General features: G+C 40.3%; 1 protein-coding gene across 1 annotated transcript; it reads left to right on the top strand.

Annotated features, from left to right (window-relative positions):
• The first annotated feature begins 5,042 nt into the window (after window positions 1-5,042).
• Window positions 5,043-11,191, top strand: LOC115926440. Its single transcript, XM_030991153.1, has 3 exons — window positions 5,043-5,181; window positions 7,924-8,091; window positions 10,171-11,191. Exons 1-3 carry the CDS (start codon window positions 5,043-5,045, stop codon window positions 10,482-10,484), a joined length of 621 nt encoding a protein of 206 aa, XP_030847013.1. The 3' UTR covers window positions 10,485-11,191.
• Window positions 11,192-17,351: the final 6,160 nt, after the last annotated feature.

Here is a 17,351-nt window from a genome sequence, read left to right as displayed (position 1 = left end):
TATTTAAAAATCATTATGTTGATGATGATTATGAAAATAACTGTTATTATCATTATTATTATTGTTATCATTATTGTTCATATTATTATTATTACTATTATAACCATTACTTACCATGTCATAATTAATATTGTTATTATTATTATTATTATTATTATGACGACGATGATGATCGCCCAGCAATCGGTGTTTCTGATGAAAGTTTTCATATCATTTTGTACGATTTTGCAGACTGCATGAACGACCCCTGTGAGCATGGTTGGTGCGAAGAGACAATGACTGGCTACAAATGTCACTCGTTTGACAATTCTTCAATAACTGTTGGTGACAAAGACAACACCATCACTAGCGCCATAACCACTACCACAACAACCACAAAGTCAACTAGAGAGACCCCGCAACCAGCGACAACGTCATCATCGACAACGCCTTCACAGGACCGTAAGACTTTACGGATTCTCGGCTGGCTCGGGCTCGGTGGCTACTTTTTTAAAACCTTACCCAGCCATCCTAGCGCTGCATTTAATTGGCTTAAAATCACAATCAACAGAAACCTAGCCATAAATATTAATTATACACTCACTCACCGAATCGGATGAGATAATTTATCATATAATTAGATTTCATAATAATAATAATATTCGGTTCTTGTATAGCGCATATCACATTATATAATAACTAGCTGGACCCGCGGAAATCCGCGGGATTCTAGAGGGGGGCGGGGGTGTAAATAGATATATAGAGACTGTCTAAATTAAAACCACCAAGAACTTTATTTGCCATTCAGGCCATTACAAAATATACAATATATATGTTTAGCGTCCCCGCCCGCTTCCTTTTTGGGGGCCGCCTCCAATTTTTTTTTTTTGAAATTTTTTGAATTTTTTTTTTTTTTTTTTTTAGGGGCCGCCTCCTATTTTTTTTTTTTTGAAAGAAAAAAAACATGAAAAGCACTGCTAAAATGTATTTCTGATTTAAAAAAAAAAAAAAAAAAAATCTCGGCCGCTATCTTGAAAAATAGCCTGAATGTCGGAAAATGTACGGAGCGGCCATTTTGAAAAAAAAAAAAAAAAAAAAAGGGCCTCCTCCCATTTTTCTAAAAAACAGGACGCTTTAAGCATGTTTTTTTTTTTATTTGGCCTTATATTAAATTAAAAAAACAATCCAACTGTACCGGTAGTTATTCTTTAAGCCACTGGAACTGCATAGAGTTCTGTAGAGTGGCGTACCGACTACGCAGAAATTAGGCTGCGTATTAATGGGAAAAAAGTCCCTGCGTAGGTTATGCGTAGGCTGGCGTACGGGTTTGCTTATGGTTGCTTACTGTGTTGAAAGCTTTTACTGCTTTGTCAATCTGGCGTAGGGTAGCGTACTGTTGCGTAGGCATGTAGCGTAGTGTTGCGTAAAAAGACGTACTTTCTGCGTCAAGTTTCTATGCCTAAAGTACGCGAAAAAAATTAAACATGTTGAATTGTTTTTGTTCATCTTGCGTACCCCTTTCCGTCCCTCAGCATATAGTAACGTAGGCCAGCGTAGGTGGTACGCAACACTACGCAACTCTACGTATTGACCCACGCCAATTAGTGACCCGCAGGTGCCACAAATAAAGTATTAACAAAAATGCTCATCTGACCCTAATTAAACGCCTAAAACCCCCAGGCTTTCGGGGGTTTATGGCCCCTTGAAACCCGTGGACCCCACGCCTATATTATATATACACTCAACTTGCTGCGATCTGATCTCTCCCCCCCCCCCCCACTTTGAAGAACATAACCCCCTGAGCTTTTGGGGGTTTATGGCCCCTTGAAACCCATGGACCCCACGCCTATATTATATATACACTCAACTCAGGACCCGCGGAAATCCGCGGGATTCTAGAGGGGGGCGCAGGCAAAAAATTAAGTTTTTCATTTCTGGGGCTCCATTTCAAATTTTCGGAAAATTTTCGGGGGCTACTTTTTCAACTTTCGGGGGCTCTTTTTTCTGGGGCTACTTTTTCATTAATTCATAAAAGGATAGGCCTACACTTTGTTGAGATTTGTTTAGTAGGCTAAGGTTTGAGGCTTCCTACATCCTACTTCATAATTGCCTATTTAAAAAAAAAAAAAAAAAAAATCTCTAGTTCAATAACTAAGTTTTCATGCATTGATTTGATGCAAGAACTGTAACATAATAATAGACCCTAGATTGTGATTATTTCTGACCATGAATTTCGATAATCATTTTTCAAAGTAAAATTTTCATAAGAAAATCAGACAGTCGTTTAAAAACGTAGACATTAGTAATACTTTTACTAATTCTAAGCTCAGGTTTCGTAAATCTATTCACGAAACTATATTGAAATCGCGGCAATAATGATGCAAACCAACAGATAACAATTTCAAAGTGTCAAATCTCTTCGACTCGAGCTCAGCTGAACTCACACACACTTCAGCGTAACTCCAGCAAGCTCGAACACCAGCGCCGCAGGCGTCGGACGCCTGCGGTGCCCGGTGCCGGTGTTGGAGCTTCCCGAGCAGTGCAGCTGCACTGTGTGTTGAATGAAAGCAGCTTGCGACTGAACTGTCAGTCCATTGGTTTTCTTGTGAAAACTTTCCTTTAGAAAATGATAATCAAAATTGAGTATACATGGCCGTAATAATCACAAAATAAGCTTTGATTTCATACCTCCATTCACGAAAACTATATAAAAATCGCGGCAATCATGATGGAAATAGGTCTCTAAGTTTGGACGTCGACGGGAAGCCCCGTTCATCTCTTGTGCAGCTACTACATGCAAAGCACATCCTATAGAAAGATACCTAACACGGGGTAAGTCATACCCATTCAGCGTGCATTTAATACGCAACTTAATGTGAGTGGATAGTCATTGGTCGTGTGTCTACGGATGTTATGTTGAATATCCATGAGGTATCTCTGTCGTCACGCATATCATGCATTATGCATATCGCGTCTGTTTTCGCCCTGGACGTCGACACGGAGGAGGACCTCGGGCGGAGTATAGCCAATTCGACAGAGTTGACTCTCCCGCGGACGATGGCACCGGTCACCGGTACCCCGAGGGGAGGGTTCAGGAGGAGATAGCTGCACCAACTTCGGTCGGCGATCTCATTAAAAAACAACAGAATACAAAGGCCGGCGGAGACGTCGCGCCCCCCGCGGAGCCTTAGCGTATTACTTATAGTGATAATTATACCACTAATGATAGTGGGTTCTTGTATTGCGCTCATGTCTGTGATACGTGACACTCCTGACGCTCCCAATTATTACCCTGACTTTGGCACGGCTACCATTACGGCGTTCTAGCATTTCAAGGAACTAATTCCTGTCAGGTACCCATTTACATCACCTGGGTTGAGTGTGGCAAATGTAGATCAATGTCTTGCCAGAGGACATTAGTGTAACGGCGGGACTCGAATCGTGGACCTTGTGTTCGACAGTCCGGTCGGTGACATATCCAATCGACCACGACACCTCTACAAGAAAATGCAATTTGTGCAAATCTATGTTTACTTTAAAAAAATGACATATATCGCAAGTAAATCGGGAGGTTTACCCAGGTCGAATGCATTCCCAGGTCGAAACTTTTTCATTATAATTGCGAGTAGTTTTGCGACATACCGTTATAGTCCAGAATATGGCCGATTTAATGTTGATCTCCACCACACGGTATACCAACGCAAATACTACTACTACTAGGTCGAGCGTACTCGCACTGATTTGACAAGCTTTATCCATTCAGTTCTATTCTCCATGATCTTTGGGAGCTCCTGCCTTGGTAGACATGTGTCCTTTTCTAACTAGTCAATGTAAGTCATCGCTGGGCGCCCTCTGGTGCGTTTGCCCCTTGAGGGCTCCCATAAGAGCATTTGTGAAATGATTTCACTCTTGCTCCTCCAGCAGTGCCCACTGAAACGGAGGCGGCGGTCTCTCAGTCTGGCTGAGATCGGTGTAATTTCCCTATACAATTCTATATTGGTCATTATGGTCCCTCCAGTTGACATTTAGTGCTGCTCTCAAGAGTCTTGTATAGCAACCATCCAGTTGTTTTTCCAGGCTACTCGTCAAAGTCCAGGCTTCTGATCCATAGAGCAGTACAGTTTCCACTGAAAAGAAACGGACTTTCAGTTTTCTACCGAGGTTTGATTTCAAGATGGCTGTCAGCTTGTTCAAAGCAGTCCAGGCTTTTGCCTTTCGGATATTCAGATCTTGTTTTGACTGATCAACCCACGAGCCAAGTATATACTGAACATTTTGGACCTGCTTCAACTTTGTCCTGTCAGCAGTACAAATCTCGCCTTCACGAAGGTTGTACAACATGAATTCTGTCTTAGTACTGTTTAACTGTAGACCGACTTGGCTTGCTGCAGACTCTACTTGGTCTAGGAGCTCATGTGCCTTTTCCAGATTGTCTGAAATTAGTGCAATATCATCAGCAAAGTCTGTATGTGTGATCATTACAGCAGGATATCTGCTACTTTTCCTTTCCTGTAGGGTGAAGCCTAGATCCTCGAACCCTTCAGTAGTCATTCTTAGAGCATAATCCAATGCTATGATGAATAGGTATGGTGCTAAGGTATCTCCTTGAAGCACTCCTGCTAAGATGGTACAGGAGTCTCTCCATCGGGTGAACGTACTTGAGCTGTGGTATCTTTGTACATCACCCCTACTGCTGTAACTATTGTGTGTGGTATTCCGTAGGCTCTTAGGATCTCTGACATCTTCTTTCAATTGATTGAATCAAAGGCCTTCTTAAAATCCACGAACGTAAGCACTGCTGTCAGATGCTTTGCTTATACCTTCCACCAGTCTTCGCAAAGTTAGAATTTGCGCTACTGTAGATCTTCCTGGACAGAATCCATTCTGGTTCTTGCGGAGAAGGGGTTCCAGGTGAGGACGGATTCTATTCAAAAGCATTTTGTTAAATACTTTTGCAGCTACTGGGGTCAGTGCTATCCCACGGCAGTTTTGAGGGGTACTGAGATCTCCTTTTTTGGTACAGGGATTATTATGCTCCTAGACCACAAGTCTGGTTTCTCGCCATGGATAAGTGTTCTGTTACATACTTCCAAAAGCTGTTTGTCAAGGGCACCAGACTTCCATACCTCTGCTGGGATTCCATCCACACCTGTGCATTTATTATTGGAGAGGGAGGTAACTGCTACTTTGAGTTCTGCAATGGTAAATTTGCTTGTTTTAATTGGAAGTGTCTTTTGGACCATCTTCCTTATTGGGTTGTTGTTATCCGATGGTAGTTGACCAAGAGGATAAGAAAAGTGATCTTTCCACTGGGTTATGTCTCTCTTGGTTTTTCTTACCTCTAAGCTGATCCACTGGGGTCGAGGCCTTTCCAGTGATCTCTTTTACAATATCCCATACTTTCCTAGTCTGCTGTTAGACTGCACCATGCAATCTCGATCTCAGTGCATTTTTGAGTTATGTAGTTTGACTGCTCTTCATCGTATGCATCCTGGAGATCTTTCTTGGCTTTGTCAAGTGTTTCTGCATGTTCGGCAGTTGGTGCGCAATTCTTTTTATTATATGCTACATGTATATACCTTTAGGCATTTCCGTTTCTCCCTGATCTTTTCGTTTTCCCATGGCGCCCATTTCTTCTTACCCTTTCTCTTTGGTACATATTTCGTGGCTGCTCCTTCGTGAGCTTCTATTAGTGCAGAGTAGATCTCGTTCGCTGTAGAATTCTCGATATCTTGATACAATGCCTCAAATATGTTGTTTACCTCCATTGTTTATGCTTCCTTAATACTACAATCTGATTTAAAGAGCTGCCAGTCATGATGAGAAAGATTTGATTTGGCTTTTACCTTCGTATTGCTTCCCAAGCTTAGTTGCATTTTGGTGGAGACAATTCGATGGTCCGAGTTCAAGGGGCAACAAAAGAGTTGTAAGCTTGACAGTCTTTCACACTATTTCTCCACTTTTTGTTCACTAGGATATAGTCTAGTTGTGCCTGGCTCTTATTTGGGTATGTAAATGTCCACAACTTTTCTTTGACTTTTTGAAAGCGTGTGTTACACGCAATCAGGTCACATTCGAATGTCATGTTCAGCAAGTATACTGCCCATTTCTGTTAGTCCTGAAACCCTTGCTGTTTGCAGAGCTAACCTGGGCATTCATGTCACCACAAATAATCTTCATGTTGTGCTGAGGGATCTTTTTAATTACATCAGACAGTAAGCTATAGAAATTTACAGCTTAATTGTAAATAATCACATTAGATATTCAAATGCAGCGCTAAGATGGCTGGGTTAGGCTTTTTTAAAGTCGCGGCCAAGCGGGAGGGGGGACGGGGGAGGGACACATGTCCGAAATACTCTGATAAACAAGATGAGAATTTAAAGGTCTATCATTTACCCCTCTCTTTACCTCACGATTTACCCATGTTTTACCCTCTTTTATCACAGTTTGTCTTTCAACTCCTTGTAAAAATGGAGGGACTTGCGAACAGTTAGTGACGTCGTTTCTATGTACTTGACCTCCGATGTTCTACGGTCCAGTGTGTGGTAAGTATATTATTGCTAGCGCAACTGGTGGAGTAGCAGGTGATTTATTCTGTGCATTATTCAAGGAAGCGGGATTCGAAGGGAGGCGCGATAGCTCAGTCGGTAGAGCAGTGCCCTTTAATTAGTCCTCATTATCTTTACTCGTTAATCCTCATTACCATGTCCCTCGGAGAGGACCTGAAGCCGTCGGCCGTCTGGTTGCTTACTAACACGCATTTATTCTTTCTTAGCAGTCAGGTGAAATAACCACCACCACTATCAAATGAGGGCCCCTTCGAGGCTCTGAATGAGACTACCCTCCCATAAGATAAATAAATAAATAAATAAGTAAATATATATATATATATATATATATATATATATATATATATATATTCCTTTAATTTCCTTTCATCTGTACTGATCCATGGTAATAGATAGAGATTCTGTATCCATTGGCTTTGTTACTACAAGGTACATTCATTTTACAAATACAATGCACATAGAACATAAAAAGAATCACACTAACGTTTTCCAGTTTTTGTATATTTGCCTACATGCAGATCAATATTTACTTACGCAATTACTTACGTAATTATATACGCAATGTATTTTATGAATGCATTACCATTATTCCTTAATGATTTTAGTGTACATATTGGTTTCAGAATATTGAAATAATAATAATTTTTGCCTGGTATAGTATCAGGACATGTATCCCGTTGAATTACTTAGATGTATATCTACATAGAATTAAGGGATATCAGATCATGAGGTGAATATAAAAGAATGAATGCAGTCGTGTATAATGGTGCATTTTGAAGAAAACAAGCAGTCACCGACCCCTCCCATTATAATGTTTTGCAGAGAAAAAAAAGATACAGACAAAAAAAGTGTTCCGTCAAAAAAAGTAAACAATAACTAATTGCGGTTATAGAATTTGTCAAAAGCTAAACTTCAATCCAGAGGGATTTACGAAACTGTTACAGTTTCCAAATATCTGTACGCATGTACTTCACAAGAAGAAATGATGAATAATATATAAATATATAAACAACTAAATAAATGGTTAGTAATGAATGAAATATGAACCAATAAATAAATAACAAATAAATAAATATAAATCTATGATAAATGAATAAACAAATAAATGAAGAAACAACTTGAAATGTTATACAGTGGATATAAAATGTTATTACATTGTAGTCCTACATTCGATTTCGTAAGTTGATGTAAACACCAGAATGATGATTCAAATCTATTTTTTGTCATGGGCAATTATTGGCGATTTGATCCCCTCCCACCCCTTCCCTCTCTCTCTCTCTCTCTCTATCTCTCTTACTCTCTGTCTCTCTCTCTCTCTCTTTCTCTCTCTCTCTCTCTCTATCTCTCCGTGTGTATCTCGTATGTGTTTTGACAGAGTGTCCCGTACTCCACACACCTGATGTGGGTGATACCAGACGGTACGCCTTTCCTGGCTTCTGGATTGCTGAGAATGTGACGTCATTTGACTTCATGGTCAGCGCTGACAATGATGCGCACATTGGACTCTTCGCAAGTAACGTGTCAGACGAAAAATACGAAATTGGTAAGTCAGTTGTGTCATTGAGATTTTGAGTCAGGGGCTGCGATCCCGGGTAGGCGGGAGGGGACACCCCCGCCCCCTCCCCGTCCCCGGAAATATTTCTTTGGAGGATATCTACCGCCCCTCCCCCCCCCCCCGAGAAATATTGAATCTTCTCGCTCCGTCACGACGGACCCTCGCTTAAAGATAAAGACCAGGGCCCCGTCTTACAAAGAGTTGATATCAATCGTAACTTATTTGCGATTGATATCAATCGTAACTATGTACATAAGAGATAGGAAACTGCAAACTTGCGATTGATTGGAGGACTTACGATTGATTTGGATCGATCGTAACTCTTTGTAAGACGGGGCCCAGTTATGGTCATGCGATTGCATTGTGAAAGAAACGTTGTGGAATCGATCAAAAAAGGTTGATCATCTAGCATATAACTATTGGTGTGTACTGCAAGGTTCTGGAATCATCAAAATGAAAAGAAATTTGGCCCAGTCTTCGTAAAGTTACAAGCACTGTACACAGAAAGATGTATAGGGGACTACGCACACGTGCGTTTATCTCTCACAGTCCAATAGATAAACTAATTTACCAAAATAATATATCAATTAGTAGGCGATTTTATCCGGCAAAATTTGTATCATCATGTATTAGTCAAAACATATTCTTTCACAGGATTGGTAATATGAGCTTCCATTTCATTTTTTGAAATTGGGGCGTTTCCAATACTGGTCTTTACCTTTAAAAATCAAAAGTCTTAAAATGTTGAAGAAGAGGGTGCAACATGGAGGTGGGAAGTGGTATAAGTCGTAGGTATTTGACAGGCAGAGATTCCACCATGTGTATATTGTCTGTCTGTTTACAACACACTATAGAAAATGCAAATTTCCGGAAGGGCTTAGCCTAGATACACTAGTTTGCTGGCTCGATGATCTAACTGTATTACATATTATATTCCACATACAAAGAATCTTGCGCTACGATTGGATAAAAGTAAATCACGTGATAAAAAATAGTTCGCCCATCATTGATGGGAGAAGAAAAGTTCGTTGCACTGTGTAGATGGTAGTACTTTCTACACAGTGCAACGCACTTTCACTGAAGATAGAATCTACAAAGTGCAAAGCACTTTCTTGTATACGTTGCGCATACGTACATGTATGTACGTACTGCATGGACTGTACGTATCGTACACCGTTTGCTAGTTGTTAATTGATGATTTGTTGCTCTAAAATGACAGAAGAAGTGAACTGTTTCCAAAGTGGAATATAAAGGAATATAAAGCAAATAATCACCTTTTGGTTTCAGGCGATGGCAAACTATCACTTCCTCGGCGATCTGAATGTATACGCTCTCTTTCCTCAGCTTCGCTTCGGAAAGATAGTTACATCCAGATTGCCTCGGAAGTGATAGTTTGTCCCATCATCTTCACCAACGGTAATTGTTTGCTTATTATATAAAATATGTATCTTTAACTCCCTTCTTTCTCTCTCGCTCTCTAACACACACTCGCACACGCACACTCTTCTTTTGTAATTTTGTTTTATTCCTCCAAATTAATGTGTAATACAAACAAACACATACAACTAAATAAAATAAATAAACGTTTTCAATATTAATTGCTTATAGTACAAAAACATAATTAAACAATAACTCATTTGTAGTATAATAATATTCAACATACAAAGAATCTTGCGCTACGATTGGTCAAAAGTAAATCACGTGATGAAAGATAGTTTGCCCATGATTGATTGATGAAACACACACAATCTTTCTCCCCCCCCCCTCTTCCTCTCTCTATCCTTTATCCCCCTTTGTCCCCGTTCCATGGAAAGGGAAAGGGGCTGTTTTAGGGGGGGGGCGCAATACACTCTGTACCGCCCTCTCGTTGTGCTACGTCTTCTTTCACAATGCATCACAATGTATCACGTATTGGAAGCTTTCCACGTGTGGAGGGGGTGGGTGGGAAGGGGTAGGGAAGGAAGGAAGGATGGGGAGGGGAGGGGGTAAAGAGGAAGCGTGCACTCAATTACTTTTGTTAAAACGAAATGAACAGTATGAACTTGTGAACTTATATTTATCATACAGTTATCGGTGGATGGAACAATGCTCGTAGCGTTATCGGACGAAGTGCCAGTTCCGATCTTTTGACTTGGAGAGAATTATCTCCTCAACAAGACTTCCGTCTGACAGGAAATCCAGTTTTTGACCACTACCAGCTATCCTTCGCCAACGGTTATATTAAGTTAAGTCGTTATGATACACAACTAGCCTTTATAGACGCCACTGACCTGGATCCTCTTGCAATCAACTGCGTCGGAATAATGACTGGGTATGGATCAGTAGGGTATTGGAAATTCCCGACATTCTGCCAGGAAAGCCAAAACAAGGATCATGCATAAGTGCTGGTTGAGGCAATCATGTAGACCATAAATTAATTGAATTGTATAGTCAATCTGCTGTTAAACTTGGGATTGTCAATAAATTTAAAACATTGTAGCTTTTTCTCGAGATGATTATACAGGGCATCGTTTCACGGAGCAGTCATAAGTTCAAATTCGCCGACATCCGATGTAATACACGCGTTTCAATCGGATAATAGTGAACTTGTACGACTGTTTCGTGAAACGTTGACCCGTTTCATAAAGTTACGGTTATAGCATGGTAAAAATAAAATAATGTAACATTATTGATCACAGTAATGGTAGGTCATCTGTATGGACAAAGCCGGGGGGAATACCACGTAAATAATTCTAAGATGATAATTTGAAGAATATGGAGTTCATTGCAGACGAGAATTCACATTTATTTGCTTTTTATTCCCCGTGCAATATGTAAAACATAAAGAACAATACAGTAAAAAAAAAAAATCCGAAAATAAAAAGAAGGCGAAATAAAAGTAGGCGCATCAAAAGATGGCGAAAATGAAGAGATTATACGAACTTCGTAGCATTTGGAGAAATATTTGTTGTATAAATTATAAGGGTCACCAAACCTGTCATTTGACTGGTGACATAATTTGAAGATGAATTATTGATATGATAAGACGGGAAGATGCATATCTAGAAAGTTTATTTTTTGTAAACGTATCAAAATCACTATTGTTGCACTTGAGAAATGAAGACTGATTATATTTGAAATTCAGTGTTGAAGAATATACTTTTTAAGTAAGTCATCACTGTAAGTAAGTCATTCATTGGAATGTAACTTACTTGAATATTAATTTATATGTTTAAATTTGTTGTAAATCGTATTAGGAAACATGAATCTGTGTCTCTTATTTTAAGAGACTTACACTGGCTACCCATTCACTCTCGCATTTTATTCAGAATATTGTTGTTAGCTTATGAATGTTTTTACGATTTTGCGCCTCCTTATTTGATAGAGCTGTTAACATTGTACACACCTTCTAGAAATCTTCGTTCTAATAAGAAAAAATTGGTTGTTATTCAACCAGTGATGACCAGGTCATATGGTGAACGCAGCTTCGCTCACACTGCCTTAACTTTATGGAACAATCTCCCGGAACATCTAAAAAACATTGACTCCATTGTTAAGTTTAAGATTGCTTTAAAGACGCACTTATTTAACATTTAATTCATCCATTTTTGTCTGTAATGCGGTGGTCACATCCCGCCGTACTTGCAAGTGCGTGCTGTCTACGTGCAAAAACGTGGGCAAAATTTGGGTATCCGTACGTGATGAGTACCGCCTCCGTACGCGCGTATTCGCTGCGTTCGGGCTGTGTTCGGGCTACCGATTCACCCCTGTGCGTGTGACGTGCGTGCCCGGTACTGCCAACAAGCGCGCAACGCACTGACTCCGTGCGCCTTTTAAAGGCGCACGTGATAAGTGCGTGGTCCGTGCTTACTCACCACTTCCCCAGTTCAGCTATCCAATGAGCACGCAGAACTCACGTGGACCGTACCGAGTAAGCACTTACAACGCACGTTGGTCGCACTGATTTATGCAGTATATAGTCTCTTCGGTGGAATGGGCGGTATCTTGAGGCAGCAACAGCTGGGACTTCTGGAGAACATCGGAATGTCGTCCTATATAAACACCGAGTTCATCGCACGTGCACGCACTTACAACATGCGAGCGAGTAAGGACACCGTACGTGAGCAGCACTTGTAAGTACGGCCTCTGTAAGATAACGTGGCAACCGCACGGAGACCTTACGTTGTAAGCCCGTACCACGCACTTACCACGTGCGCAACGTACGATGCACACAACCGTTCACGGCCAGGCGTGGCGTGCGGGCCACGTACTTGCACAGTGCGTGTGACGCGCGTTGCCGGTACTCCCTCCCTGCCTTTGCCACTCCCTCCCTACGTTTTCAGAAAAACGTGGCGGCCGTGGCCTCCCCAAAAACCGTACGGACTAAAAACACGCACGGTGGGATGTGACCAACGCTTTACCCAGTCCATCTTGTCTTTGTATTCTGTTGTGTTTTTTTCTAGAGCGCTTAGGGACATGTTTTATTACAATGTGTTATCCGCTATACAAGAACAGTAGATGTTTCATTCTTCTGTAGGCTTACATCATAATTTTCCGCTAAATATATTTTGTGTATTTATTTTGTATAATATGTATTATATTGATGGTAGTACCATGCACCAGTTGATTTACTGTATAGAGGCAACTCTATATAAAATGAAAATATTACTCTTATTTTCTGCTTCTATTAGAACCAACACAATACCAGGGTGGACTTCCCCCTTTAAAGTCCAATGAGGATTCCGCCTAACTGGCGGATACGCCGTATTTCCCAAACGAAGAATCCAAACTATAACTGTAAAATATACGTATATTCAAGTTTTTATTGTAATTCGTTATGTTTGACACAGCCTTGTTTTCGTAAAAGCGATAGGTTTAACTTGAGTTATTCTCATCAGTAATCTACGATATATAAAGTGTCTATATTTCTCCCAATCCTGTATAATCTACCACAATTCTGTATACATAATTGATATACCCCTTTAAAAATATTTATAAATAAACGGATATTTAGATATTTTTTTTGCAAAGTGTGCACGCTGCAACGGTCACGGCAGATCATTTAGACTCCTGTTGTGTTGGCATTCTAATCACCGAGCAGAAATTTGTTTTTCCTCTTCCACATTTATGATACCACATTTGTAATGATAGAGCTGGACTGTTGATCATTGCAATGAATGGCCGTTCATTGAACCTCTCTTTAATTTGCTCTTCCTTTCATTTTTATCTTGCAATCACATCGTCCTGTTCATCAAAATGATCAAATTGTAAATATTATGGACTCAATTTACAACATGAAACATCAGTTATCCCTGATGATTATCTTAATCTTTTATCTATTTCATTGCATAATACTTGGACGTAATTGCATTATTCATGTACGTAAAATACCATTGACATTGCTCATGAAACTTTAAAATAGATTTGTGTATTCATGCATAGCCCTTTTTGGTATCATATAAAAGAGGATGAATTCATCTTTGACATGAACAACACAAATGCATCAGAACAAGTTTGTTTTTCTCGTCATCGATTGGAAAATCGGGTTTCGTTTCTTATATAACACAATAGTACCTGGGAGATTTCGGAGTACAATTACTTTTCGTGTCCGTTACAGGTATTTTGAAAGAGTAGAACACTATTGTTCGTATAGGTTGTAAATTTTTTTTTTTTTAGAGCAAAGAGCTTTGAATGATGGAACATCCCCGTCGATCGACACGTCCGACCTTCAGCACATTTGTCAGCAGGCCAACTTGAATACTTCTGTGTTCTTGAGTGTCGGTCTCACCATGGACCTATATACTAAGTAGGTCCATGGTCTCATGAACCCTCAGCCAACTTTTTAGAATGCCCGTCAGTGTGACTGTCGGTGTGGTACTGGCTTGTCAGTCTCGTAGAGCAATCCGTCTCGTGGGCCGTTGGCAACGTGAGACGATAATTTTCGTATCCGGACACCTACCCCCTGGATATCCACCCCGGATAACCAACCCCAGTCAACTACCCCCTAGGACAACTACCCCCTAGGACAGCTACTCCCTAGGGCAACTACCCACTAGGAAGACTACCCCCGGGACAACTACCCCTAGGGCAAATACCCCCTAGGACAACTACCCCCCAGACAACTACCCCCTTCGACAACCATCATCTAGGACAACTACCCCAGGTCAACTATCCTAGGGGGTAGTGGTCCGGGGTAGTTTTTCTGGGGGGAAGTTGTCCTAGGGGGTAGTTGTCTAGGGGTAGTGGTCCGGGGTAGTCTTACTAGAGGGTGGTTGCCCTAGGGGGTAGCTGTTCTTGGGGGTAGTTGTCCTAGGGGGTAGTTTACTGGGGCTGGTTATCCGGGGTTGGATTTCCAGGGGGTAGGTGTCCTAGAACTGATGATCATGCAAAGAAAGGGATCTGTTTCGTGATGGTCGATTGAACACATACTGAATCGAAGAATGAACATTGTTAACAATTGTTTGGAACTTGGAAGACCGAGATTTATGATTTGGCCTACTGGCGAGGAGAAGTTTTGGAATTCAAAATAAGAATGCGGAAGCTTGATTAATTTATGATTAAAGCCACAACGAGGTTTAAAATTATGCATGTGACATAGTGACAATCCGATTTATAATAGAAGGTCTTTAAGAGGCCCTCCCAATTTTGAATCACTGCCAATACTCGGAATTTCTATATTCTATGTATATGCGTTGAAATGCAAACAGTTCTTGTTGCTATACAGTATAATCAAGTTAAAGACATCGTCCTCTTCAGAAATGATTATAGGTAAAGTTAAATGATCTTTTCATGTATTCGTTTTAGTGTTTACTATAATATTGCCTGTATTTATTTTCAGTGTGAGTGACATCAAAACAAATAAAAGGTTAATCTAGTACACTCGTGCAACACGTCTTTTGTTATTCAAGAGCCAATATCGTCTCTCCCTCTCTTTCTCTCTCTCTCTCTCTCTCTCTCTCGTACTCTCACCCCATCTGCCCCTGTGTCCTCCTATTATATGTAGAAATAAACATTCTATTCCATCATGACGTTGTACATGTATTTGATTCTTAACTTTAAGCATCTGAAAAATGTAGGTAAACTAAAATCGCTATACACAAAGAGAATTATGCAATGCTGACTGTTGTATTTTAACATTTTGATTATTATTAAGTAGTGGACATGGGTAACTGGCAGGTGATTTTGTTTTTATTGTCAATAATAAACTCCTTTACCTCAACTCCGTTAAAGAGTGGATATGGACGCCGTATACTTCAATACTGTCTATTCGTTATATCGCCCCCATATGAGACCGGGGTAGCCTCACTAGTCATAAGGGCCGCTATTCATAAGGACCGCTATTCATAACATAAATATTCCTATACGTAAAGAACCGCTTTTCATAAAACGGAAAGGGGGTCGCTATTCATAAAGGGACAAGGACCGTTATTCCGCTATTCATAACATGAAACTTCCTATACGTCAAGAACCGCTATTCATGAAACGGAAAGGGTGTCAATATTCATAAAGGCGTAAGGACCGTTATTCATAAGGTCCGCTATTCATAGTGTGGGATGAGGGTCGCTATTTACAATACAAAATGAGGGTCGCTATTCCTTATACGTATACTTGTGAATATTGACCCTTTTCTCGTATTATCAATAGGGACCCATATGAATAACAACCCATATTTTGTATTATGAATAGCGACCCTCTTTTTCGATTATGACTAGCGGTCCTTATGGATAGCGGCCCTTATGAATAGCGAGCGGACTCCATAAGACCATGATACTGCAGTCACACCGCCGAACCAACTCCAAAACAACCTCACAGACCTTTCCAAATCGACCATTTCTCTCCAATTCTCTGTATAAACGCGATTTCTTGTTCGGTTTTCTTTTGGTCTGGGCATCGTTTCACCTAACCTTTAAAAATACAAGTTCTCTGAAATCTCCTTGAAACACGTATTAATTACAATACAAGTGTTTCAACAGGATTCCGGTGAACTTGTGCATGTGACGGTTTCGTGAACAGCTGGCCTGGTGTTTTGTTTCGTCTGTGCAAGGAGGAGGAGCACTGGCGTACTGACTGGGGCAGTTGTCCCCCCCCCCCCCCCCATCAAACTCAAACGTGGTTTATTTCTAATGCGATACAAGTGATTTACAAATGTTGCTGAAATGACATGATTTTTCGAGGGGGGGGGGGGGTTCTCAGTTTTGTATGCGTTTGTTGGATAAATAAATTATAAATTCCCAAATTTGTAGTCATGCAAAAACAGCTATGATAGTGCGTCTTTTTACATAGGAAAGCCCCGTTTACTTCAGATGAATTCCCTTTTCAAATCTGAGAGGTTCCCATTTTACTTTAGCAAGTGCCCTTTTCTGTTGTTATAAGTGCCCCTTTTTATCTTTGAAGAGTGCCCCTTCTTACCTCTACATGTGCCTCCTTTTTTGTGACACGTGCCCCCTTTTTTTGTTGCTCCTTACCACCTCTGATAAGTGCCCATTCACTTCTTATAATTACCCCTTTTCAAACCTGAGAAGGGTCCCTTATATCTTGAAAAGTGCCACTTTTTATTCACATAGATGCCCCTTTTCACTTCTGGTGAGTGCCCTTTTTCAAATTTGAGAGATGCACCCTTTAACGCCCTTTTCATCTCTGATAAGTGCCCCTGATAATTTTGACACTTCCGATAAACTTTGACACGTGCTCCTTTTCTTTTTCTAATAACTGTCATTTTCCCTTAGGATATGTGCCCCTTTTTCCTTTCACCATAAAATGTGCTCATAATTTATAGCAAAATAAGAGCAATTTTTTATCATTAATTTCGCCCAAAGCTTGGTCGCTATAAGCTAACTTGCAATTAAAGTTGATTTAATTAGGTTTCTTATTAAATATCTATAGTTAGATTGTGCTTAGAACCCCATCATAATTGTGTTTTCCCCTTCTTTATAAGTTGTAGTTTTTCACACTGCGACCTCACAAATCTTTAACATTTTGCTATATGAAATGTTCTCCAGTTTCTTATGCAGATATAATGTCTATTGTGATCGAGTCGTTATTCCATCTTCCTCAAAATTTAGCGAGATTTGAACCTTTTTCCTTACTACATGCATGTAGATAATTTGTATGTTTCTGGATATAAGACAATATACAGCAATACAGTAGCCACCCAAACGTTCATGAGGTATTGTAAATACTTTTATTTTGCTTACCAAATAAATGTTGATTCACGTCGAACTCTTTCTGAATGTTACTTTGTGCCTTTGTGCAAGAAAGGGCAATCCATC

Source organism: Strongylocentrotus purpuratus, unplaced genomic scaffold (genome assembly GCF_000002235.5).
Source record: "Strongylocentrotus purpuratus isolate Spur 01 unplaced genomic scaffold, Spur_5.0 spur5_scaffold_2, whole genome shotgun sequence".
In the NCBI taxonomy this organism is placed as follows: Eukaryota; Metazoa; Echinodermata; class Echinoidea; order Camarodonta; family Strongylocentrotidae; genus Strongylocentrotus; species Strongylocentrotus purpuratus.
This window is presented reverse-complemented; position numbering and strand designations above follow the sequence as displayed.

Bases quoted from the DNA above. Each gene is read 5' to 3' on its own strand.
- LOC115926440 (XM_030991153.1), top strand. From the start codon at position 5,043: ATGGATAAGTGTTCTGTTACATACTTCCAAAAGCTGTTTGTCAAGGGC. The intron at 5,182-7,923 runs GTAAATTTGCTT...GTGTTTTGACAG, and splicing joins CTACTTTGAGTTCTGCAATG to AGTGTCCCGTACTCCACACA. The intron at 8,092-10,170 runs GTAAGTCAGTTG...TTTATCATACAG, and splicing joins AGACGAAAAATACGAAATTG to TTATCGGTGGATGGAACAAT.